Source organism: Nuphar pumila, chromosome 6 (genome assembly GCF_984573655.1).
Source record: "Nuphar pumila chromosome 6, dmNupPumi1.hap1.1, whole genome shotgun sequence".
Taxonomy (NCBI): Eukaryota; Viridiplantae; Streptophyta; class Magnoliopsida; order Nymphaeales; family Nymphaeaceae; genus Nuphar; species Nuphar pumila.
The window spans coordinates 106,473,810-106,501,734 of record NC_143254.1 but is presented as its reverse complement, the minus strand read 5'-3'; the positions used below and the strand labels follow the sequence as shown (position 1 = coordinate 106,501,734).

Sequence of the window (27,925 nt, the reverse complement as noted above, 5' to 3'; positions counted from 1 at the left end):
AGCTGAACACTTGTTTATGTTAAATGTGAGCTGATCATGGCTCGGCTCGCCAACTATACAGTCGCTTGGTTCGTTAGCCAGCCATAATAATCCTGACTTGCTGCTTAAATTTGGGGTTGGGATTCAAATCATGCAAGATCGGGCCTGCATCCAGTTCGTTTACACCGTCACTCAGGTCCGGCCGAACGGGAAGAAGGCAAATGACCACAGAGGACCAGCAAGCCCACTCTCCCATCGTAACACCACGAGAAACCCTAACCTTGAATTCATCATCGACGGAGGATCGATCGGAGCACCGGGGAGGAAACGGAACCCTAACACTATAAATGCAGTGATCAATCTGCAGATCACCCAAGAGAGGGAAAGGGGTTGGGAATGGCGACGGAGTACCAGGCCGCCCTGATCCGGCGGCTCAAGACTCGGCTGCGGCAGGACGCGGGTGTCCCGTCGTTCGATCCGCGCGATCCTAGCCTGCCGCCACTGCCAACGCTCGACGAGGCGGTCTCCGGGTCGGATCCCTCGCCGGCGTACCTCAGGTGCCAGAAGTGCCGCGGCGGCCTCCTGGCGGGCATCCGATCGCACGTCTGCATCTACTGCGGCGCCCATCAGTGGAAGGACGTCCTCCCGCCCTCCATGTCCTTCACAACGACCTTCGCCTACCGCCGGTTTCTTCAATCCCTACAGCTCGACGGATCTGTGAGTCCTTCTACGCTCTTCGAATTCGTGTTTTAGTGAGTTGTTCGATCGCTCATCTCAGATTAGTGATCCTTTCTTTCATCTCTTGTTTCTAGGGCTTGCAGTTCTTTGATATGTATAATGTAATGATATATCAGATGGATTTGATCTTCTTACAATGCGATCTAAAAAGTCAACGATTTTTCGGCTAAATTGTGCGTTTCTTTTGTCAGAATTGCACCATAATGTTAATTTCGTAAGTATAATATGCAACATGTTCACCAAATTAACTGTCAAGTGGATGTTGTTGATGTGTCATCCATTTTTTTAGAGGATAATAGGTTTCTCCCTGATTAAGGAACTTGTAATGCTACAAATGCTTTTAGATTGATGCTTTCTATAATCAATATTCTTTGTCGAGCTTTGAGGATTTAAAATATGTGGCATCTGTAGCAATTGAATTATGTGTTTAGAGATATCAGGAATTGGATTCCTTTCTGATGTATAGAGTATAATATGTGCTGAGCTGATGGGTGAAGGTGGGATTTTTTATGTGACTTCGTGCTGCTAAGTGCTATGATATCCAGCAACTAGAAGTGATTGTACTGATTGACTATTGAAAGGGATGAATATAGTGGCACAATTGGACTTTTGCAAGATTTGGGGGTACTTCCTGATTTTTTTTGTAATATCTAATCTCTATTACTCACAGATATTGTTTCACTATGTCTTATTGACTTCAATTTGTAGTTTGTAGTTTTATTGAAACACAAGACAGTTTCCCTTGAGGAAGGTTTCTCTTGTGTTTCAATGGGAGTTCATGGGACCCACAGAAATAATGAACATAATGTTATTCACAGAAACAACACCATCTCCGTGGCCAAAAAAATTCTATACTTTAGGTTAAGAAACGTCCTCATAAGAATTATATGAAGTATTCTTATGTTATCGATTATCTTTTGCATTATTGTATCTCTGAATCATGTCAATAAGTTGTCACAATCTTTAATGAAAACAATGTTATTCACAGAAACAACATCATCTCTGTGGCCAAAAAAAATCTATACTTTAGGTTAAGAAATGTCCTCATAAGAACTATATGAAGTATTCTTATGTCATCGATTATCTTTTGCATTATTGTATCTCTGAATCATGTCAATAAGTTGTCACAATCTTTATCCATTTCTATAGATAGTCTTTCTTTCCATCTTCTTTATGATATAGTTTATGCTGTCAAGGGTAGAACACTGGCTGATGCAGTTCATTGTATATTCAAGTAAAATGGGGCATCCTTCTAAGATATGGCATTATTTCTTGCTACTTCTAATTTTATGTGTAACCTTGTTGGAGGTTGAATCTTCTCGTCCATGTCCTATTACTTTATGTCAAGGTTGTAAGTATTGTATTGTTACTCTTATCAGTCAATCTCAAAATAAGATACGCATCGTAAAAAATCATAATTTTTAATACAAAATTTCAAAAAAATCATGAAAAATCATTAAAAACTAGCAAAAAATCTAAAAAAATCATAACACATGAAACAATGATGAATTGCACAAAATACAACCATAAAATCGCATATGAAGCATTTATGTCTCTATGAGCTGCATAAGACATCATCAAACATCAACTATCTTACAAGAACAATGCAAAATATTAAATATTTTGCAATTAAGAACGTGCCACAAGACTCATACTTTCATATTATATAAACAAAAATATTATGGTAATAGTTGCTCTCGATTTTCAATCGATTTTTACTCATTATTTGAGTGCCCCATTGTCATGCCGGATCATCTGATATCATCTTTGTTGGAGTAGTGTGGAGCTTGATTTCCACCTTAATATAAATCTCTAATTTTCGCGAATCCAACTTTATGGTAAGTTGGCGGGGGTTGCAGCGGGGCAGCGCCCCCCACCTCTCCCCAGAAGCAAATTTTTTTAGGGTAGCTTTGTAATTTTACTTATAATCAAGATTTTTTACCTTAACCCACTTCTTTGAGTGAAAAAATGGGTTAAAGCCCTCTCCCTCGTGCACAGATCGGCCCTCAAACTGCTCTCACGAGTCCTAGGGTGTGTGGATACCTCTCTAATGGCTTCTACACAAATGAGAGAGTCGGCCCTCAAAAAGTCTTTAAAACCCAAAACTGAAAAATTATGGTTTGGCCCTTTTTTAAGTGCCCCAACCTTGTATCGTATGATATATACGTTGCAGATACGATATATACTCGTATAGTGATACGAGCATGTATTGTATCAATATTTCTCATAGTAATGATATGTATCTTACCGTATTGTATGGTACAATACGATACGATACGATACATACAACATTGCTTATGTACATAGAATTTGGTTATTACCAACAATCATTCATTTATGACTGCTTCTATAGTGGAGGGACACTTATTGTTATTCTAGTGTTGCTTGTAGTTGGTGTGAGCTTAGCTAAGTTGTTTGCCAACCACCCTAGGAGTTACCTTCTCCCAGTTTTGTATGTCTTGGTCTTGGTCAATAAGTTCCTTTTTTTTTGGCTTCATAAACTAATATGAAAATGCATAACATACTAACAAAGTAACCATAGAATTCATCTTTATCCTTATGCTTGTTATTTGGTTATAGTTTAAATTCTGAATTGGTATCCTAACATCCACAATTTGTCACTATTATAGCTTGCAGATGGCATATTGATGCAACCTTTCGTGAAAGTATTTTAAAAGGTAATTTTCAATAAAAATCGTTTATGCAAACCGTGTATACAACAACAACAACTACGCCTTCATCCCAAAACAATTGGGGTCGGCGATATGAACCAACAAAGAAAATCATTCTGGGTCTTCCACATGAATCCTTCTCCTCCAATCATTTCCATCCAATGCCATGTCCTCGGTGAGGTTCAAAGCATTCATATCCTTTCTGTTAAAATGTAAACTGTAATATATATAAATATATATATATATATATTATATATTACAGTTTACATTTTAACACTTTCCTATCACCTTCATCCATGTCTTCCTAGGCCTACCCCGACCTCTTTTTATCACCTTCATCAATGTCTTCCTAGGCCTACCCCGACCTCTTTTAACTAATATATTTTCCCATTTCTCCATCCTTCTAACTGGAGCATCATTAGGCCTTCGCCGAATATGTCCAAACCACCGTAAACAATTCTCTCTCATCTTATTTTCAATGGGTGCAACGCCTACCTTCTTACGTATCTCCTCGTTCCGAATCTTATCTGTTATTGTATTTCCACACATCCATCTCAACATACGCATCTCAACTACACTCACTTTTTGAATATGATGTCTCTTGGCAGCCCAACATTCCGTACCATATAGTAAAGCGGGCATAATAGTCGTCCTCAAACTTTCCCTTCAACCACAATGGCATTCTACGATCGCACAACACTCCAGTTGCACTCTTTCATTTCATCCACCCAACCTTTATCCTATGATTTACATCTCCATCAATTTCTCCATACTTTTGAATGATAGATCCCAAATATTTGAAACAATCATCCACCAGTATTTCTTGCTCACCAAGGTTCACTACACTCCCATCACTACTTCGTTGCTTACTAAACTGACATTCCATGTATTCTATCTTACTCTTACTCAACTTAAAACCTCTTGCTTCCAATGTATGTCTCCATAATTCTAACTTAGCATTAACCCCAGGTCTAGACTCATCAATCAAAACAATATCATCAGCAAACAACATACACCACGACACATTTTCTTGAATTGATCTCGTAAGCTCATCCATCACTATAGCAAATAGGAAAGGGCTTAAAGTAGATCCTTGATGTAACCCAACCATTATGCAAACCGTGTATCAAATATTAAATTTCTGGTTCACACTAGTGATAAAGTCTGGGTCGAACACAGAGAACATGTTTAAAAGAATTTTGTACTACACACAAAGACAAACTTTATTGCCTTGAGAAAAAAACAAATCAAACGTTCTACCCTATTACAAGAGTCAAGCAAAAATAAAAGTTATTACAACCCAATCAATTAAAAGGCCCGAGGCCCAAAAAAATAAAATAAAGAAAAGTGAAAATTGCAGGGCTCTGTCCATTCACAAACTAGCTTTCTTTTACTTCGCACGGGCACGACCCTAGCGAGAACAATTCCTTCACACACGGAGGTTTACCTGCAAAACACAAGAAACAAACACAAAAACAAAAAAAAAAACGCAAAAACACAATTTCTAAAATAATGAAGGTTAGTTATAAAGAATAAACAAAAATCAATTCTGACTATAATAACTATTAAAATATCTAACTAAGTAACTATGTAACAAACCAAAAGAATCTGAGTAACTAACTATAAAAGAAATTAAAACAATCTAAATTAACTGACTATGAGAAATATTGAAACAAATCTAACTAGTTAAGAAAGAAATATTAAACTAACCAACCAGGAAAATAACAAGAATCTAATTAACTACAGAAATTTAAAAAAAAATTAACCTAACTATACACTGCAGCAACACATGAAAAAAACAAATTCATCGTTGATCACGCTGGATTGCATGATTGACGGTGATAGCGTTAAACACACAGAAATGTTCGTGCGTGATATGGAATTCACGCAACCTGCTGACTATCCAGCATAATAAAAAATATTTTAAGCAATGCACTCATGCTGGATTCGTCAGACCGAGAGTCTCGCTGATCAAAAACCAAAATCACAAAGTTCAGGTCCATGCCAAGATGTGTGTTCTACTAGACAGGTTGTTCTGCATGATTTTTGACAATCACGTGAACAACGATTTAGTCAGAACGAAAATTGTTGATGTTGGATTTATTTTTAACAAAGAATATATTTTTGTTTTCTTTATGCACAGGACTACAGATCAGCGTTGATCTGTGCGTGAACTGCAGTCTGCTGAAGATCCAGCGCACAAAAAAAACTTTTAACAGTGTGCTCACGCTGTTTCCAGCAAAACGAGAGTTGCAGAGTTGATCGAAGATCAACTGCATGCTGCAAATCACGTCGACCAGAATCAAAATAAAGAGGGTGTGATTCAAAAATCCCACAGTTTTGATGCCTGATCAAGGGTTGCATGCAATCCAAGATTCACGCTGGATTCTCAGCGTTTTGGCAAAACCAAACCGGCCTGCGTGAATATTCAGATCACGCAGGTCTATTTGCAGGCCCAAAAAGAACAACTATGCTGTGTTTTCTAAGCAAAACGAATATTAACTAGACTAAAAGCGAAATACCAAAACTATTCTACGATGCAACGCATTCTAATCCAATATGCAGAAAACAAAAATATGAAATCGAACTATCCTAAATGAAACAATATTGCTGTAAATAAAATATAATGCATGCGATGCAGCAAAATAAATCTAGACTACATATAAAACAACTAAAGAGATGTGGAAGAAGAAGCAAACCTTGCAGCTGCTTCCGATGGAAGGGTTGAGAAAATAAGTGGTCATTCCTGCAGTGAAACGCACTCTCCGATGACAAGGAAAGAGGCGCCAGCGATAGAAAGGATCAGAAGTAAATATGAAATCAAGAGAAGAGACGGGGGAGGAACTGGCGGTAGAGAGAGAGGAGAGGGAGAGAGAAGAGAGAGGGGCTGGCATTTTTCCCAAGGGAAGACGACGACCCTCTCTTGTTTAGTACTATTTATTAAAAAAATATTAGGTTAAACACTATATTTTTTAAAACTCTACTTAAGTTTTCAAAAATTCCTAAAACTACCTTTTCTAAAAAGTATTTTCAGAAGGAGACTACTAAAAGAAATCAAATACTTAAAAACACTTAGGTGAACCCCATTTTGTGTAATTTTTTCTCTTTTTGAAAATTAATCAATGCCCTGGAAAACGTTGATAAATTTGGGTAATTAATCCATTTTTACGATGAATCATGCACAAAAACGTGTATCTAATATGCATAAATTATGCATGATCACATATCAATGCTTGGTCAGGTGGGGTAACTATAATACTAACACAAACTCCACATTTAGGTGCTCTAAAACAAGTTTTGATATGCAAATTTAATAGATAAAAAATTGGCTTGTTTTTGTTGAGTGAGAGTCACTTCTTGAATTTAGTCTTGAAATGTTTTGTGGATGCACTTAGAAATTAACCAACTTGAATTAGATTGTACGATTGTTGCAGTTGTGGTGTTTGAGACCTAGGGTGGTTTAGTTCGATAAAAAACTTCAAACTTGAAAGCACACCATTATGTACAAAACAACTCTGGTTAATCAATGTCGGGAAGCCTCGTTTTTTACTTATCTTCCTCCCTGATCTACTAAAAATGGTAAAGATTAAATGGTGAATATGGTTTGTCCATTACAAAGTAATGGAAATGGAAGGTGAATCCAGGATTGTGCTTACTAATGAGGAGTAAGAGCCTAGGGAGTATGGTATGCACTAGCAATGCTTTCATCTTTAAGAAATACTTTATCAAAATATGGCCTTAGACTGCATGAACAAACTCTCATCAAATAGAAAATATATGCATGATTGGCCATCTGAAATGCTAGACTAAAAATTATCCCCAGGTTGAAGCTTTTGATTTTTAAAATTGTCTGATTTTGGTATTTTTTGTACGTCAAATGAAATTGAGAACAATATTGACGACAATCATAGTCACTAGAGCTTAGTTGTCAGAAGCAGCGCCTAGGCTTATGGGTCTAGGCGGTAGGGCCCTTAGGCAGTAGGGCCAACACCTAGGCTTATGGGTCTAGGTGGTAGGACCTTGTTTTCTCGCCTAGGCTGCCCCCGCCTAGGTGCCTAGGTTGTATGAACATGGTTGTCTTTTTTGGTCTCCTTCTTTCTTCTTCCTCCTGCCCATAATGCTTTTTTTCTCTTGTTTTCTTCTTCTTCTTCTCTTCCTTTTCTTTTTTTTTTTCTTCTCCTTTTCTTCTTTCTCCTCCTTTCACCCCTCTACCTTCTTCTTCTTTTCCTTCCTTTTTTTTCCCTTCTCTTTTCTTCTTCCTCCTTCACCCCTCCACTCTCTTCTTTTTTTCTTCCTCTTCTTCTTTTTCATTTTCTTCCTTTTTCCCCCTTCTTACTTTCTTTTTTCCTTATTTTTTGTTTTGTTCTTTACATATATGCTTGTTTTTTTCAGATATATATAAGTGTTGTAATTGTAGTACGATATAGTACGATATGTATCATTACTTTTGGGTTTTGTGATACGATACACACTCGTATCGTATCTGTATCGGGTGTATCGTACGATACACTCTTGTATCGTGCCATATCATACGATATGCCTTCGACACACTTTAAAAAGACCGAAAGTTACTTTTTTCATTTTGGGTTTTAAATACCTTTTGAGGGACAACTTCTCCATTTATCTAGAGGCCATTAAAAGTGCATTTCCATCATTTTTTTACCTAAAGAAGTGAGTTAAGGTAAAAAATAAATGCATTTCCACCATTTTTACACTCAAGAAAATGGGTTAAGGTAAAAAATCTTTATGAGTAAAATTATAAAGCTACTCTCAATTTTTTTTTGCCTCGAGGGACGTTGAAAATTAAAGATTTATATCAAATTAGAAATTAGGCTCCACACACCTCCAACAAAGATGGCATGAGATGATATGACATGGCAATGGGGAACTCAAGTAATAAGTAAAAATTGAGTGCAACCTATGTCACATAGGTGCGAGTGTGGGTACGGGTGCAGCGCTTTAAAAAAAACTTGGGTGCGGGGTTGCGGGGAGGGTATATATATATTAATAGTTTTAAGTTAAGACTAGGTGTATGTGTGTGAATTTATGTATTTTTATATATATAATATAGATAAAAATGAACTTGATTAAGGTTAACTGAATCTACTTTTGGATAGAAATGAAGCTTAGTATGGTGGACTTCACCTAACACAAAGGAAGTTGTGTTCAAGTGTCGCACCCGCCTGGATGCGAGTGTGGTGCCTTGTTAGAAGAGTCCGTGTGACATAGAGTGCAACTATTGTCATAATATTTTTGTTTGTATAGTATGAAAGTATGAGTCTTGTGGCATGTTCTTAATTGCAAGATATTTAATATTTTGCATTGTTCTTATGAGATATGCATGCAATATTATCTATGATTCTATATTAGTTGATGTCTTATGTGGCTCATAGAGATATAAATGCTTCATATGTGATTTTATGGTTGTATTTTTTGGAATTTGTCATTGATTCATGCGATATGATTTTTTTATAATTTTTGCTAAATTTTTCTGATTTTCTTGATTTTTTATAGATTTTTTAGAATTTTTTATTAAATTTTATGATACTATGTGGTGTTACTTTGGGCCCAACCGATACGGGTAATGATACAATACTTACAACCGTGATATATATATTTTTATAATGTTTTATGTTCAATGTTATGCAATTTTATGGATTTTAAGATATGGTACATTGAATTACACACAATTCACGGTTGCAATAATATGTTACTAAATTTTGCGAAGAATCCTTGCAAACAATCAAGTTTTCAAATAACTTGATACTTCAAATACTCAAGACATAAAATAAATGCACATTGTTTATAAGTTTTACGCCACAAAAGAAGTGCAATAAATGCACAGTATTTATAAGCTTTACACCACAAAAGAAGTGCAATAAATGCACAGTGTTTATAAGCTTAAGGAGATAACTCCTTAGTCTAATACTTATATTCAATGGGCTCATATGGCCCTTATTTATAAGCACACTTAAAGAGTCGCTATTCCCAACGGCTCTTATTAGAGACGTTGGGAATCAGCCCAACGTCTATCTTTTTAAATTGTGTACTACACTGTAGCCACTGACTGTGTACAAAAATATTACATAAAAGAACAAAAATAAGAAATGAAAAAATTAAAAAAATAAGAAAAAATAAAAAGGAGGAATTACAATCATATTAAAAAACATGAATATGCGTAAAATGTAGAAATGACTAAAATACCCCTACAACTAATACAAGAAAGAAATATATATTTTATATATATAAGTAGATGGATACATGTACATATATATATGAAATATATATATGTATATGTATCTTCTTTTATATATATAAAAAATATATAGAAAATACATTGTCTTATGAGTTACAATTTAACACCCCCCCTCAAACTTAGGGTAAGATGAACGAAAGTTTACCAAGGAGGAAATTGAACTGCGGAGCACACAAAGCTTTGGTGAAGAAATCTGCCAACTGATATTCTGAAGTTACATATGGAAGATCTATAACTCCTTTAAGATACGCTTCCCGAACATAGTGACAGTCCATCTCAACGTGTTTAGTCCGCTCATGAAAAGTATGATTTTTGGCAATGTATATTGCACTCTTGTTATCATAGCATAGCTTGGTGGGCCCTTCTATTGAGATCCTCATGTCTTCTAATAGTTGATGAATCTATACAATTTCCATGGTAGTAGTCGTCATGGCACGATATTCAGCTTCTTTTGAGGATAGAGACACTTTTTGTTGCTTCTTACATCTCCATGAAATCAATGAGTCTCTTAAAAACACACAAAAACCAGTAGTGGAGTGACGATTATTTGGGTCACCTCCCTAGTCAAAGTCAGTATAAGCAATTAATTTTAATTCAGAAGAAGAGGATAAGAATACTCCCTTATTTAGTGTGTCATTTATGTATCTTATAATCCACAAGATGACACTCATGTGAACTGATGTTGGTGCATGTTGGAACTGACTTACAGTATGAACTGCATAAGAGATATCTGGTCTAGTAATACTCAGATACATCAAAGATCCCACACGTTGTCTGTAGGGGGGATCAGAAAGAGGAATACCATCATCAATCTTCATTTTAGCTCCTACTATAACAAAGTTTCACAAACCTTATCATTCGTAATACCTGACATGTCAATAATCTCAGAGGCAAGCTTAGTTTGAGATAAAAAATACCTTTTATGAGAGTATGCTACTTCAATACCCAAAAAATAAGTTAGAAATCCCAAATCAGACACTTCAAACCTATCCTTCAAAATTGATTTTATGCTTTTAACCCCTTTAAAATCACTTTCAGTTATAAGCATATCATTCACATATAAGAGCAGAATGACAATCCCTGCATTGGTTTTTCTAACAAATAAGGCAGTGTCAGTGAAACAGGAAGAAAAACCATTTTCTAACATTATGGAGTTAAATCTATCATATCAAGCCTTGGGGCTTGTTTTAAACTATAAAGTGTTTTTCGAAGGCGAAGCATTTTTCCTTTGGGAGTCTTCATTCCTGGTGGAGCATCCATATATACCTCTTCATTCAAATCACCATTAAGAAAGATATTTTTAACATCATTTGATAGATGTTTTATTTGTTGATTGAGGCAACGGTAATGAGACATCGGACCATGACCATTCAGGCCACAGGAGCAAAAGTTTCTTCATAGTCGATCCCGTATTTTTTACTATATCCCTTTGCAACTAATCAAGCCTTATATCTCTCAAGAGATCCATTGCTCTTAGTTTTTACCTTAAATACCCATCTACACCCTATTGCTTTATTACCCTTAGGAAGATCTTGGAACTCCCAAGTCTTTGCCCTGTTGAGAGCTGAAAGCTCACATTTCATTGCTTTCAGCCATTCATCATTCTTTTTGGCTTCTTCGAAGTTTCTGGGTTCTATATAGGAATGAATGGCGCTAAGGCAGACTCTATGTTTAGGAGTAAACAAATCATATGAAATAAACCTAGAAGGCATCTTTCTACTTCTCTTAGTTCTTCGTAGGTTTTCATCATTTGTTGAATTAGACCCACTAGGTTCACTGAATTTTTCAATTGCACTCCTAAAATTGTTTCTATCTCTATAGGTATATGTTATAGGTGAAAAGACGTAGCCATTCACGTCTGGGTCTAGATCCTGAGATCCAGACCCAATTTGTTTTATTTATTTTAACACATGCTCATTAATGGCATGTTGTAATTTGAGTATTGTTTGTAATGGGTATTTTTGTACCCTAATTTTTTTACATGAGTTTACTTAATGTAAAGCAAGAAGAGCCGACCCTATTGGGGTTTCTCCTGCAGCCATCAGAGCTTCTCTCTCCTCTCTCGTTCTTTTCTTGGATGGTATCAGAGCCAGGTTCCTCTCCAAGGTCTTGATCAAAGGTATTTCAATCGCCTATAGATTCTTTTTCTACTTCTCAATCTGGCCTCTCTTCCAACTTTTTTAGCCAACTTGTATATGAGAAACTGAACAACTCCAATTTTCTCACCTGGAAAAGACAAAATCATCCCATTCATAAGAAGTCAGGACCTTTCTGGACACCTAGATGGCTCTGTTTCTGTTCCTTCAGAGTTCATATCACAAGATGGCAAGATTGGGGAGGGTGACACTTCCATTACTTTTGTCAGAAATCCAGAATATATATCCTGGATGAAGCGAGATCAGGCTTTGGTTGCCTACATCACTTCCACGCTGTCACGAGAGGTGCTTGTGGCAATCTCAAATGATTGCACAACTATGCAGATGTGGTATCGTCTTGTTCAAACATATTCTCAAGTCTCCTAGGCTAGAGTTTTATTTTTAAAGAAAGAGTTTCAAATGCTGAGAAAGGACTCCATGACTGTCATGGAGTATTTAAACAAAATGAAGACTATCACAGATCAGTTGGCGATTGTGGGTTGCACGATCAATGACAAAGATATGGTGCAACAAACCTTGAGCGGGCTGGAACCCGATTATCATATGTTGGTTACTTCCTTGCTGTGTCTACTAAACTTACCTACATTTGAAGATCTCCGCGCTAAGCTCTTACAGTATGAAATGACTTTGAAAAGATTCTCTGAAGGTAATCACAACCCCAGTGCAGCACACGATGTTCTTGCCACCAGAGTTAACTATGGTCGAGGACGTGGCAAGTATGAATCTCGAGAAAGGGAAGGTCAAGAAAGGAATGGACAAGGAGCTCGTGGAATATTACCTACTCCCAGTATGCCTCCTAATCTGCAAAGACAAAGAACAATACCTACCTGCTTTCTCTGTAACAAAAGGGGGGCACATAAAGGCAAATTGTTGGTTTAACCCGCAAAATAGAAGAAAACAATTGGAGACAAGAAAGAGAACAGATACATTGAAGAATAGTTGAGAAGTCAAAGAACTGTTGTTACCTGCCTTGGCTGAATTGAACATCAAACAGAATGATCAAGGCACTTGGTATGTTGATTTTGGTGCAACTACCCATGTCACTGCTGATGTTGGTAAGCTCCTAAATCTTGTTCCTTATGTTGGTAGAAATAGTATAGTCACTGGAGATGGGTTTCACCATCATATTTCGCACATTGAAAATTCTGTAATTCCTATGCCCAACTCTTCTCTTGCTCTTTCAAATGTCATTCATGCTCCTAATATCAAGAAAAATATTGTTTTTGTATCTAAGTTTGTTGATGACATTAATGCTTCAGTTGAGTTTACTCCTTTTTTCTGTTGGTGTTAAGGACCTTCACACAAGGGAAACGTTCGCTGAAGGAAAACGTTAAGGGAATATGTATGTGTTCCAAGAGAATCCTTCCTCTCGTGTTCAGCCTGTTGACTCCATCTTGAAGCTCATATCATCATCTTCAGTTCCTTCTGATAGTATTTTTAATCTTTTTAAATGTATTGAGCCAAATCTTTGGCATGGTCGTCTGGGTCATTGTAGTAGTTGCTTTATTGATAAGCTTGTTTCAAGTAGTCTTATTCCCAAGTCAAGTCTGAATTTAAGTGTCAAAAATAAAAAATGTTCTAGTTGTCTTCAGTGTAAGAGTCATGTTCTTCCATTTCATTCCATTAATAAAAGAGCTTCAAGACCATTTGAAATCATATGTTCTGATGTTTGGGGTCCGACTCTAGTTTCTTCAATGTCTGGCACTAAATATTATCTCATCTTTGTTGACAGCTATTCTCGATATACATGGATCTTTTTTGTGAAAAATAAATCTGAAACCTTCAAGTTATTTCAGAATTTTCATTCCTTTATTCAAAATCAATTCTCTGAGAATATCATTTGTTTCCAATGTGATGGAGGGGGTGAATTCTCTTCAAATGACTATTAGTTTCCTTCAAACAAATGGGATAAGGAGGCAGGTGTCTTGCCCTCATACACCTCAACAGAATGGGATTGCTGAACGGAAGCATCACCATATTGTCGAGAGTGCAACGAGCATGATACATGACAATAATCTTCCAGTTTCCTTCTGGACAGATGCTTTTCATACAACAGTTTATGTCATAAATCGATTGCCCATGAACATCTTGGAAAACAAATCACTCTATTTTGCTTTGCATAGTGTGCATCCAAATTATCATGATTTGCGTGTATTCGGGTGTGTATGTTATGTTCATGTTGATAGTTCAATGCGGCACAAGTTTCAGGATAAGGCCTTAAAGTGTAGATTTGTTGGGTACGTTGATGATTACAAAGGCTACAGATGCTATGATCCTTTGAGCAAGCGCATCAAAATATTCAGAAATGTTGTGTTTGACGAATCAAATTTTGGTCATAGTGCTAACACTCCTCCAGAAATTGAAGTTTATCATCCTTGGTTGAACTCAGATCTCTTTTCTAGTATTGATGATGTTTGTTCTTTTGAATGTAATCAAAGAGATGAGGAAAACGTATCTACTGCTGCGCAAAGAACTCAGGAAAGTGTGATTTTTGAACCACTGTCGGCCCTCAAAAGGTATAAAGGCATTGTTTACTCTAGACGTGAGAAGGAGATACCTCTCAACTCTAATCAGGAGCAGAATTCTGCTTCTGCTTCCATTCAATCACCTGTTCACAAAAGATCTACCTGATCTCGACACCCAATTGATAGGTGGGTTAGTTATGAGAACTTCACAATGGATTTTCAACTCTTCCTAGCCTCTCTCGGCAAGGAAGATCAACCCACAACATTTTATTAAGCAATAAATTCTAAGAGATGGATTGAGGCTATGAACGAAGAAATGAAGGCTCTTCATGAATGTGACACTTGGGATATTGTTCCCAGACCACACAATCGAAATGTGGTTGGGTCAAAGTGGGTGTATAAGATAAAGTATAAGTCAGATGACACTATCGAGCGGTACAAAGCTAGACTGGTTGCAAAAGGCTTCACACAGGAGCAAGGACAAGACTATAATGAGACCTTTAGCCCAGTCGTGAAAATGGGCACTATCCGCATCATACTGCCATTAGTTGTTGAACATCAGCGGACTCTCAGCCAACTGGATGTGAAAAATGTGTTTCTACATGAAACTCTGAAGGAGGAAGTGTACATGGAGCAACCCACTGGGTATACAGAAGGGAACTCTAAAGAATACGTGTGCAGGTTAAAGAGAGCTATATATGGTCCGAAGCAGACGTCTCGATCTTGGTTTGACAGTTTTTCGATTCAAGTTGAAAAATATGGTTTTAGTCGATCTCTTCTTGACCATTCTCTTTTCATATTCAAATGTAAATAGATAGTTACCCTGTTATTGATGTATCTTGATGACATTATCTTTACAGGTAACTCTAATGAACATATTGAACAGGTTAAAGAACTTCTGAACCATAGATTCAAGATGAAGGATCTTGGTAAGCAGTGATACTTTCTTGGAGTAGAAGTTGACAGGACTCCTGAATGCATGACACTTACTCAACATAAGTATACAGTTGGCGTTCTTATCTAGGCAGGTATGACTGATTGCAGCCTCTAAGCACACCCAGTGTACTTCATCAGAAACTCAGTTCCCAAGAGGGAGATTTGTATGAGGATCCTACAGGATATCGCAGGATAGTAGGAATGCTTCAGTATCTTACCTTCACTCGGCCTGACATTGTTTATTCTGTCAATCAGGTATCTCAGTTCATGCATGAACCACATATTGGACATATGGAAGCAGTTAAACGCATTCTTCGATATTTGAAAGGAACTATTGGAGATGGTCTTCTATACAGAAAAAGTATGCATGACCATCACATACATGAACTTCTTACTTACACAGATGCAGATTGGGCAGGAGACCCAGATGAGCGTAAGTCAGTCTCAGGATATTGTATTTTCATTAGCTTAAATCTTGTCTCCTGGAGCAGTAGGAAACAAAAGGTCATAGGCAGGTCGAGCACAGAAGCTGAATATAGATCAATGGTAGCTGCTACAGCTGAAGTAACATGGATCAGACACCTGTTGACAGAAGTAGGAGAATCGATTTCTAAAAGCATTCTCTTGTGTGATAATCAAAGCGCTATCAACATGTCATTCAATCCTATCTACCACAGTCGTGCTAAGCATATTGAAATTGATCAACATTTTGTAAGACAGAAGGTCGAAGAAAAAGAAATTGAACCAGAATACGTTCGGACTGCTGATCAAGTTGCTGACTTGTTTACAAAAGGACTTATCAAGGATAAATTCTGGATATTAAAAGACAAGTTGTTCATGATTCAAAACCATGTACAACTTGAGGGAGGGTGAAAAGACGTAGCCATTCACGTCTGCCCAATTCATTTTATCTATTTTAACACATGCTCATTAATGGCATGTTGTAATTTTAGTATTGTCTGCAATGGGTATTTTCGTACCCTAATTTTTGTACATGAGTTTACTTAATGTAAAGCAAGAAGAGCCGACCCTTTTGGGGTTTCTCCTGCAGCCATCAGAGCTTCTCTCTCCTCTCGTTCTTTTCTTAGAATAGGATCTCTTAATGCTCCTTCATTTCTATGTTGGGAGATAGGTGGATGGGAAGAGCCATCTTCTTTATCATTGACGTCATTATGAATGAAATCGTCATCACTATCATCATCATATGCTAACATTTCAAATAAAAAAGAGTAATCCATGCTTTCTTCAAAGGGTTCACTCCTTTCAAAACCATTAACATTTTCCAGAAAACTCACATTTCTGGAAACATATAGCTTGTCTTTCTTAATATCATAACGATGAAACCCTTTTTGGGTTTTGGAATATCCAAGAAAAGTGCAGGCAATGGCTTTTAGTGAAAGCTTGTCGTTCTTGTCAGTAAGAACGAAGCATTTGCAACCGAAAATTCTCAACCGCCTATAGTGGGGTTCTTTGGTATACAATTTTTCAAAAGATTGTTCAAGTTTTTAGAAGGTAGCCGATTTATCAGATAGACAAATGCTAAAGTCGCTTCAGCCTCAAAACCTTTTGGGATGTTTTGAGAAACAAGTAATGTTCGAGTTGTCTCTATTATATGTCTATGCTTTCTTTTGGCTAATCCATTTTGTTGAGGGGTTTTCGGGCAAGATCTTTGGTGAAGAATACCATGACTTTCAAGATAATTTTTGAATTCACTTGAAAGGTATTCTCCACGAGAGTCACTTCTAAAAAATTTTAGATTCTCATTAAATTGATTTTTAATCATCATATGATAGGTTTTAAAAATCGAGAAAACTTCATATTTGTGTTTAAGAAAATAAATCCAACAATATCTCGTGTAGTCGTCAACAAAAATGACATAATATGCAAAGTCTCCTTTTGATAGGACGGGTGCTGGTCCCCATACATTCGATTGGATAATTTCAAAAGGTCTTGTTGTAAACATAGATCTTTAACAAAAAGGCAATTTTTTCATTTTCCCAAGAATACAGTCGTTACAAGTGAAATCACTTTTACATAGACTTTTAACAAAAGGTAAATTAGAAAATTTTGCAATATTTGGATGTCCAAGTCTCTTGTGCCACACATTAATATCCTTTTGTTGGACAACATTACAAAACGGGTTATTTGGAATTTGAAGGGAATCGACATAGTATAGATCGCCCTTTCTAGAGCCTTCCCCAATCAATCTCCCGGACCGGCGATCCTGTATCCAACATTTGTTAGATGAAAACTTTATATCACACCTATGATTTGAGAGTTGAGAAACAGAAAGCAAATTTAAGTTTAATTTGGGTATAAATCTAATTTTTGGAATAAAAAACCCTTGTTTTTCAAGAATTTTTATTTCTTTTACTTCAAGAGATGTTCCATCTGCTGTTGAAACAAAAGATGGAAAGGGATTTTTTGAGTATTCGAAAAAAAAACTAAAACTTGCGGTCATGTGAAAAGAAGCACCTGAATCTAAAAGCCAAGAGGTCTTACCGGGAGAAGAAGAGGTTGACATAGTGGCTCCGAAAATAACCCCTTTTAGAAGAGGTTGAAGTTCATCCATGATTTGTTGCAATGAGAGAGCTCCATTTGAAGATGACGAGCACTCTTTCTTTTGAGGTTGGGATGTAGTAGACATGGCAAATAACTTTTTTCACTTTGGCAAATAGGCTTGATATGCCCCGGTTCTTTACAAAAATGACATAAAAGCTTGCTATAATCCTTCCTCCCTCCTTGACCACTTGAGTTTTGATTTTTGAAGTGAGGAGGCTTGTAGGTTCTTAAGTTGCTCTTCGGTCTTGAGACGACATTAACTCCTTCATTTTCTTCATTATTGGAAGGTATAGCTAGAACGATTGGGTTGTTCTTGCTTATACCCATATGAGTTTCTTCCCCACTTAGTTTAGTAACTACATCTTCAAGAGAGGGGGAAGTGAAGGTGGATAAAAGAGAAGACTGATTTGTTTGAATTCAGGCCTAAGCACATTCAAAAAATTTAAAAATATATTTTCTTCCAATTGTTTATGACGAAGCTCTATGGCTTCTCCACTCCACTTGGGTTCGAGCATAGCAAACTCATCCCAAATAGAAGAGAGTTTAGCAAAATACTTTCTTATAGTCATCTCTCATTGTTGAAGAGTTAGCGCCCTTTTTTAGAGGTAATATTTATGGGACAAGTCCCTAGAGGTGTACATCTTCTCAAGGTACTCCCATGCTTGAGAAGTCTTCTTAAACTTGATAATATTGACGTTAATTCTTGTTTATATGGATGAGAAAATCCATAAGAGGATTTTTAAATTCCTTATCTCCCATTCTTCATGCTTTTTGGTGTAGTCTTCAAGAGCCTTGGCTCTTTCTTCGCCTTCAAGGATTTTTATTTCTCCTTTCTCCATCAAGGTTATCTTTGGCTCCAGTTCGGGAATCGAGCCTTGGACATAGCCCCAAAGCCCTTTCTCTTTAATATGAGCCTTCATGTTTCTGACCCAAACGTGATAGTTGGATCCATTGAGTTTGAAGTCGAGAGAAAAATGAGTTTTTTTCACCCATTAAAGAGGAGAGATGATGAAAAAGAATACGTACCACAAAGGATTATTAGATCTTTCTTGATAGAAGAGTCTTCTAAAATATTGGATGAACAAGTGGATCCACTCCAATCACCAAAAAATCGAAGGCACACTTTTCGAGGCACCTAAAAAAGTGAGAATCCACGATCTTTCTTTCTCCAACCTTGCTCTGATACCATGTGAAGAATCCTTGCAAACAATCAAGTTTTCAAATAACTTGATACTTCAAATACTCAATACACAAAATAAATCCACAGTGTTTATAAGCTTTACACCACAAAAGAAGTGCAATAAATCCACAGTATTTATAAGCTTTACACCACAGAAGTGCAATAAATGCACAGTGTTTATAAGCTTAAGGAAACAATTCCTTACTATAATACTTACATTCAATGGGCTCACATAGCCCTTATTTATAAGCACACTTAAAGAGTTGTTGGGCTATTCCCAACGGCTCTTATTAGAGAAGGTTGGGAATGAGCCCAACGTCTATCTTTTTAAACTGTGTTGTACACTGTACACAGTCAGCCAGTGACTGTGTACAGAAATATTATATAAAAGAACAAAAATAAGAAATGAAAAAATTACAAAAATAAGAAAAAATAAAAAGGAGGAATTACAATCATATTAAAAAATGTGAATATGCGTAAAATGTAGAAATGACTAAAATACCCCTACAACTAATACAAGAAAGAAATATATATTTTATATATATAAGTAGATGGATACATGTACATATATATATGAAATATATATATGTATATGTATCTTCTTTTATATATATAAAAAATATATAGAAAATACATTGTTTTATGAGTTACAATTTAACAAATTTAACTATTTATTGTAATATTTTTATTTTTCTTGATGTTTTATTTTTTGGTCTCGCCTAGACTGACTAGTCCTGCCTAGGCCCCAACTAGTCCTTTTAGGGGTCTTCCGCCTAGTGTCCAACTAGCACTTTTGACAACAAAGCGTTAGAGTTGTTCTTGATAATTTCTCACTGAAGATTTTTTTCAGCATTATTGTGCCGATGTTTTTGGCTAATTTTAAAACACCAATATTATCATGATATTTTCAAGATATGAGTGACTATGGAGACAATATTGGTTCTAGTGTTGCACAACAAGGGAAATAGCTTGAGCTCAACCCAGTTACAGCTTGGCTCAAGCTCAATTATTTATTAAACAAGCTGAGCTTGAGCACTTGTTCACAGCCTTTTTAGTTAAATGAACCAAACTTGGCTTGAACTTATGCTTGTTAAAGCTTGATAAATTTCGTTTAGGCATACATAATCTTTTAATGTGTATATTTACATGGTTTACTCGTTTATATGTTGCAAAAAAGCAAAAAATAAGTCCTAACTTTGGTAGAACGTTGGTGAGTTCAAATCTCCCCGCCCCTTCTCTTTCATGACAAAGGCTTTTAATGATAAAGCTACCACAACTTGAGCGGAGCCAATCTTGACTCAAGCTCACTTGAGCCAAGCTTGGACAGGTTCACATTAAACAAGCTGACCTTAAACAGCCCAGTTCCTGTTCAACCTTGACTTTCGGGCACCCTAATTAGTTCATGCTTGGATATAGAGGTCAAATATTAATCTCTTATTGTCACTTCCTCACTTGTCTCTCTCTCTCTAGAGTCTAGACATCCAAATTTCACTATCACTAGTTCTTGAGAGGTGATAGGAAGCAATGAGTATATGTATAATTTTCTTTTTATATATGTCAAAAGAGTACCATGTTTTACTCTCTTATCCATATCCTCTGCAATCTTCATATGCCTTTGTTTGCTAGTAGGGCTTTGTGGTTGTGTACATGTACGTTTCACTTAGCATGTGTGTGATGTGTTAACATAACATGACATGACCTTGAGCATGACACCGAAGACACCATGACACTGTTGACATAATCAAACTTATGTTGGGCATGGTTTCTTTTATTATTTTCATTAGTTATTTTATATTTGCACTTTTTAATTTATCAGTGATTTCATTACATTTAATTTTCAAAGTGGATTTTTTATTTATTATTTATAATCAATCATAATGATTTAGAGTTGTTGTTTGAGAATTTGCACTCAAGTATTCATGCTTTATTGCTTTAGATTGCACAGTTTATATGTTGTATGGTGGTGTCCTTGTATCCTTGTTTTACAAAACTTTCCTGTCATACCAAGTCTGTCTGTGTCATGTCTCATACCCATATCTGTGTCTATGTGACATAGCTTTGCCGATATTTAGAACACTGGGGAGAGATTTGGGTCAAGATTCATCTGCTGCTGTTTGGAAGGGGCTCATAGGAGAGCTTTGGGTATTATCAAAGGGCATCGGTGTGGGGTGGGGGAAGTTTTGGTCTTAGTCTTGTGAAAATGGAAACTGGTGTTTCTCTTGGAGTGAAGTATTTGTGGATTCTCTATTTTGGCCTTATCTCTCCAAAATTCTATGCTATTTCCCATAATAGAGCCTATAATGATGTCCAAACATGTGCCTACAGCCATATCTTTGTAACACTGGTTTTGTCTATACTCAATGCTGGAGGATAATATATTGGTAAAATGAGAGGACATGCAATTTCCATGTTGGGCACCAAACGTGATGTTTTTGTTTTCCCCTCTTTAGGTGCCACTTCGTGGTATTATGCTTTATTGGAGATGGTCTGTTTTCTGGTTTTTTATTTCTAATAAGATTCCTCATATCTGAAAGGCAATGCTTGCCAACATACAACCCTAGAGATGTTTTTTTCCCAAAGAAAAATACTAGACATACTTCAAGAACTACCTTTCATGTATATAAATTGTAAACTGCCCATATTGGCTACTCATCAATAGAAGAAATAATGGAAAAATGCAAGCAGTCTTTGAATGTATTTATTCCTTTTTGTTTCTGTTTATGCTTAATTTTAAACATAATAGTTGTTGTTTGGAAGAACCAAAGTGTTTCCTATTAATGTTCAAGAATTACAAATGAAATGAAGCAACTAAAACACCTCATTTTTTATTAATAGGAAAGGAGGTGTTGTATTTTTCTGTTTATACGTGTGCTTTTTGTTTGAATTATACTTTATTCCTTTTGGTTTAATAAGGGATTCAAGTGTAAAAAGTGACATGCATTAACACAAAAATTGTAAATTCTATTCAGTTTGGTTCATAGCGAGTTCAAGCATAAAAACTAACACACATTGACACAAAACATATAAATACTGTTCAGTTTGGTTTAATAAAGTCTTCAAGCATAAAAACCAAAACTCGTTGAAACAAGATCGTTTAGGTTCAACTCCAAGCCATTATGATCAATGGTCTACCCAAATCCAACTCTTGGGTCTAACATTAATCTAACTTTTGACCTAACCTAACACATTAAATTGCTGAAAGTATTTAATACAGTTCAACAAGTTCCTACAAAAGTTTGAATTGGGCTAATTTGAGCCCCCTTTGACAAATTATGAACTCAACTACTCTCAGTTTCGTTCTTTATGGTTCAAGCCTATAATTCATGGTGTCAATGTCACATGCATTTAAACCTAAAACAAAACATAAGAAAAAAAAAGAGTTGGAAAGATGCTGCCTGAAAGTCATCTTGCCCTAATGCCATTGGCATGTATAGTCTTTCCATGACTGTCAGATTCTTGGATGACGGAACTTTTTGTGTCATCTTGCCCTAATGCCATAGGCATATAATTGAGTTTGTTCCACTGTTCTTATTTGCAAAAGGCATAGTTAGTGAAGCATTTCATTCACTTTTAATGAGTTGGTTCATAATTTATTGTAGCACTTGATTGAATTCTTTTGTCCATTGATTCATGGTTTATCATTAACATAAGAAATTGTAGACAGTCTGATTTTCTGCGTCAAATAAAACATGAATATGGTGAGTTTGATTCTTTCAGGAAGTTGTATCTTTGAATATTGGGACACTGCATTCTACAAGTCGCCAGGATACCCCAAAGAAAGAGATTGTCTTGTCAGAACTGTTAGATTTTGAGCTGAAGTGGCCTCAAGGCACTGAGAGCACAGATAACAGCAATGAGAGCGAGGTTCCAGTGCCAAATGCGAGTTATGCAAAATTAGCTGGTGTTGACCTGGATAATTTCTTCAACAAGGCTAAAACAGAGATCACACCTGACAGAACAAATGGACAGTCAACATCAGATCTTTCAGTTAGCAAGGAAACAGTTATCATCCCTTCCGAAGAATTCCATTTTGATATGTTCAAGAAAACATGTGACAATTCTATGGTGGATGCTAATACAGCAGATGCATCTTTTTCTTGGAAAGCTGAATTTGAACCAGACACTTCTGGAAGTCAGACAGCTGATACCAATGTAACAAGCTTCTATTCACCTACTGCTAATAATTTTTTTGATGCTGTGGAGGCAACTAAAGGAGCAGGACTCAATAAAGAGATACAGTTCTTAACAGATAATAAGGATAAGGATGCAGAAACTAATGAATACAAACAATTTTCATTCTCCACACAGAACATGCCTCAAGATGTAATTTTTGGAAGTGATATAAAGGAGAACAACAGCATTGATCAAACAAGACAAAGTGATAATTCGGTAGATGATTGGCAGGATTTTGCTGGTTCTACTCATTTTTCATTCTCCACAGAGAACCGGTCTCAAGATATAATTTTTGGAATGGATATAAAAGAGACCAACAGCACCAATCAAACAAAAGAAAGTGATAATTCACTAGATGATTGGCAGGATTTTGCTGGTTCTGCAGATACTCCAGATATCTCTTCAAGTCCATCACCCTTTACTAGCGCAGCAGAACCTGCTATGCAAGTTAATTCTATCGACATAAACTATGACACTGTTCAGAGAAACATGGATGCAGGATCCAATAAAGTGGTACAGATCACTGCTGATTCCAAAGATCACATTGAAGTATCTAATCACTCAAAACAGTTCTCCAATTCTGAGTTTGATGCTTTCTTTGGGGGAAATTCACAAGAACATAACAGCAATGGTCTGACAAAAGAAAGTGATAATGATTGGCAGGATTTTGCTGGTTCTGGAAATATGCCTGAGACCTCTTCAAGCGTGTGGCCTGTAGTTTGTTCGGATGTTCCACAAGCTTCTACTAAAAAAATCGAATCAGCAAAATTAACAGAAGAAATGGACACTATCAACACAAACTGTGACACTGCTCAGAGAACGATGGATGTAAGATCCAATAAAGTGGTAGAGGGCACTGCTGATTTCAAAGACAACATTGAAGAATCTAATCACTTGAAAGAGTTGTCCTCCAATTCTGAATTTGATGCTTTCTTTGGGGGGAAACCACAAGAACATAACAGCAATGGTCTAACAAAAGAAAGTGATGACTCGCTGGATGATTGGCTGGATTTTGCTGGTTCTAGAGATATGCCTGAGCCCTCTTCAAGTGCGTGGCCTCTAGCTGGCTCAGCAGTTCCACAAGAATCTACCAAACAGATCAAATCAGCAAACTTAACAGAAGAACTGGAGACTATCAACATAAGCTATAACACTGTTCAGAGAACCATGGATGTAGGATCCAACAAAGTGGTACAGATCACTGCTGCTTCCAAAGATAACGTTAAAGAATCCAATCAGTCTAAGCAGTTATCCTTCTCCAATTCCGAATTTGATGCTTTCTTTGGGGGAAATTCACAAGAACATAGCATCAATGTTCTTACAAAAGTAGGTGATGACTTTCTGGACGACTGGCAGGATTTTGCTGGTTCTGGAGATATGCCTGTGCCCTCTTCAAATGTGTGGCCTCTAGCTGGCGCAGTAGTTTCACCAGAAACTACTAAACAGATCAACTCAGCAAACTTAATACAAGGAATAGAGTTTGCTAACTGTATTCATTCTGACCCTTTTTCCATGGATATGCACAGTCAAAAAAGTTCTGTTGATTTAAATAATGTGTCATCAGAGCCTTTCCTTTTCGGCAGGTAGCATCTTCACTCTCGACTATGTTACTTGTTTATTTAAGTCTTACTGTTGGAAGTAATCTGGTAAAATAGGTACTGGTACTGATCTCGTTCTTGTGCCCCCTTGAATGGCATCATGCCAGCTTCATCGTATTAGTTTTTGAATCATTTTATCAGTGTATGAATATGGAGTTGAATCACGCAAACTGCCATGGCGTATACATGGTTGCCTGCTGTATTATCTCAATCTACACTGGTACTAGTTGCGGTTCATATGTGCCTTAGTGGCCTGATATTAGGCGTCTTTCATCTCAAAGGGCTGTTGGGACGGACTTTTGGGTACCATGCCAGATATTTTCATGTGTCATAGCTGTTTGTATATCTGTTGCAAAAAATTCACATTCACCTTTCTTTAAAGCATTAGGATGTAGTGTAGTAGTAGAAAGATGTTACTAGTATCTTTCCATGGCCAGCAAGGGTGCAGTCTGTGAGATCTTATGACATTGCCTGCAAGTTCAGTACACTTTATGGCAAGAAGATATTATTATATCAGTAGGTGGTCAGTAATTCCTTTTTCATGATAAGGTGGACACTTTTCTTCCCGTTTGCTGCTTTTTCATTGGGGTTATAGATATTCTGCTATGTCACATGGGTGCGGGTGCGGGTGCGGGGATTCGGCACTTCCAAAAAACCTGGGTGCGGGGGTGCGGCAGGGGCAAAAATGTAAATATATATATATATATATATATGTATGAATGTATGGTAGCTGTTAAGGTCCATGACATTTATGCCCAACTTACTTTTTACCATTTTTTTATCTTATATGGTTGTCCCCAAAGATGAAAGTGATGAGTTGTGGAGCCTGATTCATTGTTTTTGCCCTTGCAGGAAGGGGGGTCCGGGGGCTCCCCCCGGTGTGGGTCCCGCTGCGCGGTCAGCGGGCGGGGGTCCAGGGGGGCCGCCCCCCCCCCCCCCCCCAAAGAAATTTTTTTAAATTCCGCAGCCCATTTCATAGGGCAAAAATTATTATTATTTTTTAAAATCCAAAAAAAAATTGGACAAAAATGACCGTGGGTGCGGTCAACGCACCCAGGGTCGGGTTGACCGCACCCGGTGCCGCACCCGCACCCGCGTCGATGCGGGTGCGGCACCTTGCTAGCCGAATCCCTGTGACATAGATATTCTGTAATATGGTGGTGGTTTCGCATACATTGGCTGACTTGGCTGATCACAGTAACAAAGTTTTCATTACATCTACATCACTCGTTAGTCCCTCCATGGAGTGTAGTTATTAGATTTTACAGGATTTAATGAGCATAGATTCCAGTTACAAACCAAACTTAATTTATGTTCTACAATCAACCTTTAGTATATCCTTATTAAGGTTTCATTCTTGCAGAATGGGAGATGCAGTAGGGATGCTTGACTCAAATACCAGTCAGGAAGGTTTGGTTAACCATGGAGGCAACACCTCGTACGCCATGTTCGATTCCAATGCTTCTAGTAGCAAAGAAAAGGTTGAGATGTTGATCTCTCAGATGCATGATCTTTCCTTCATGCTTGAGAGCAGACTGTGTATTCCAGGAAAGCTCGAGAATTCTGATTAAGTGGTCTGCAGGTACAGCAGACCCCATTTCTTGTTTGTTGATGTCTTGGTCCCTGTAAATTTTTTTCATTTCCTTTTATATGTCCATGCCTCTATTTTCTTCTATTTTTTCTGTTATTTTTCTTTGTTGTGGGAGAGCATCTGGCTCCTGTTTGGATTACATGTGTTAACAAAGTCAATGTAAAGTTGTCATTCCACATCAACTGGGTTGGGTGTTTGGTTGACATCCCAAGTTCCCAACCATCACCCAAAAAACCGAACCAACTTGTATTTGGAAAAATTGAGGATCTTAATCCAAATGGGATTGGCCCACCCATTTCGCCACCCTCTACTCCTTCCCTTTCACCTTCCTTCTTTTGCTCTTGGAGATTATCACCATCTGTCCATGTTCTAGTCAGATAATGTATGGTGCTGCATTCTTTTCTTTTCATAACATAGTGTTCACGTCTGATCACATGGCAACATTTTGAGTGGGGCATTCATTGATTCATTCTGTTGCTGTGGAGTCCATAGACTGTGGCCATGTGACCGTGAATACATAGGAGTGATGAGTCAAGAGTTAGGGGATCCCGGTTGGTGGTGTTAGGGGTTGTCTCCCAACAATTTTCCAGCCATCACGTGGTCAGAAGATAAACGCAAGGTAGTGCTCTTTATGGATAGTTCTGTCAGGCTTGTCAGCTGCTTTCTGCATTAGAGAGAGAGAGAGAGAGAGAGAGAGAGAGTTCATCTAATTCTTGAACAGGTCTAGACCCCAAAACCATGGTTTATGATCTAAGTTTAGATGGGTAGGGATGCGATTTGGTTTGAATCAGATGATTGATCACAACTTATAATTTTCATTCATATTGAAGCTTCTATCCACTTGTCTGTGTGTGTGTGCTTAAGTCTCTTGATGCGTAAAGATGTGTTCCTTTTCCATTCTCCACACGAGTTTAACTTCAAAATGGTTCTATTTTCATTCTTATTCACTTGTAAGCAAGCTGTTCTTTCTAGATGAGAATTATATCTGCTCCATTTTTGTTAGGTTGCAGTCAAGTTGCTCATGGACGGGACACCGGTTATTCTGGTTTAGCTCAGGCCATAGAGGACCCTGGGTCCAAATTCAGCAAAATTACAAACAGAAGCGATTGCTCCTGGCTTGGTTTCTGAGTGTTTCCAGGTCTGGGTCAGAGATAGTCAAACCAAGTTTGGATTCCATCTGGCAACATGCTTTATATAAACTTGGCTGAGAAGACAAACCAACTTTAGGTGGTGGGGAACTAGCTGCGTATGCACAGTGCTTTTGGCAGGTTATATATTTTGTGAAAAATATGTTGGAAGGAACATAACCCTTCATCTGCTGGCTAGTCTAAACATGAAAATCCCTGTGTAGAGGCATCTTCAAGGGATTTGATGTGGAGGTCTTTCTTAGGCCTTAGTTTCATGCAACTTACATGGGAAAGTGTTGAGCTGATGTAATCCTTTCACCATGAATGAAACAAACATCAAATCATCTTAGTGGAAAAGTGCCATGTTGGCATAAGTGTGCCCCAGTTTTTCTCATACCATCTGTCACTTTTTATGTCTAAATCCTTTCATACCCCCCTTCATGAAAAGGCTTAGAAATCAGTGTTCATTCCCATGTAAAGCCTTTTCTTTAC

The 27,925-nt window shown here is 37.2% G+C and overlaps 1 protein-coding gene across 2 annotated transcripts; it reads left to right on the top strand.

The window, feature by feature from the left end:
* Nucleotides 1-112: 112 nt before the first annotated feature.
* Nucleotides 113-27,790, top strand: LOC149835565 (uncharacterized). Of its 2 annotated transcripts, XM_090008593.1 has the most exons (4): nt 119-696; nt 22,662-24,700; nt 26,079-26,297; nt 27,310-27,790. In XM_090008593.1, the coding sequence occupies exons 1-3, from the start codon at nt 376-378 to the stop codon at nt 26,284-26,286; spliced, it is 2,568 nt and encodes an 855-aa protein (XP_089864719.1). In that variant the 5' UTR covers nt 119-375; the 3' UTR covers nt 26,287-26,297; nt 27,310-27,790. The 2 variants fall into 2 exon arrangements, with proteins under 2 accessions (XP_089864718.1, XP_089864719.1); XM_090008592.1 differs by lacking the exon at nt 27,310-27,790 and having other exon boundaries at nt 113-696; nt 26,079-26,390.
* The last annotated feature ends 135 nt before the right edge of the window (nt 27,791-27,925 follow it).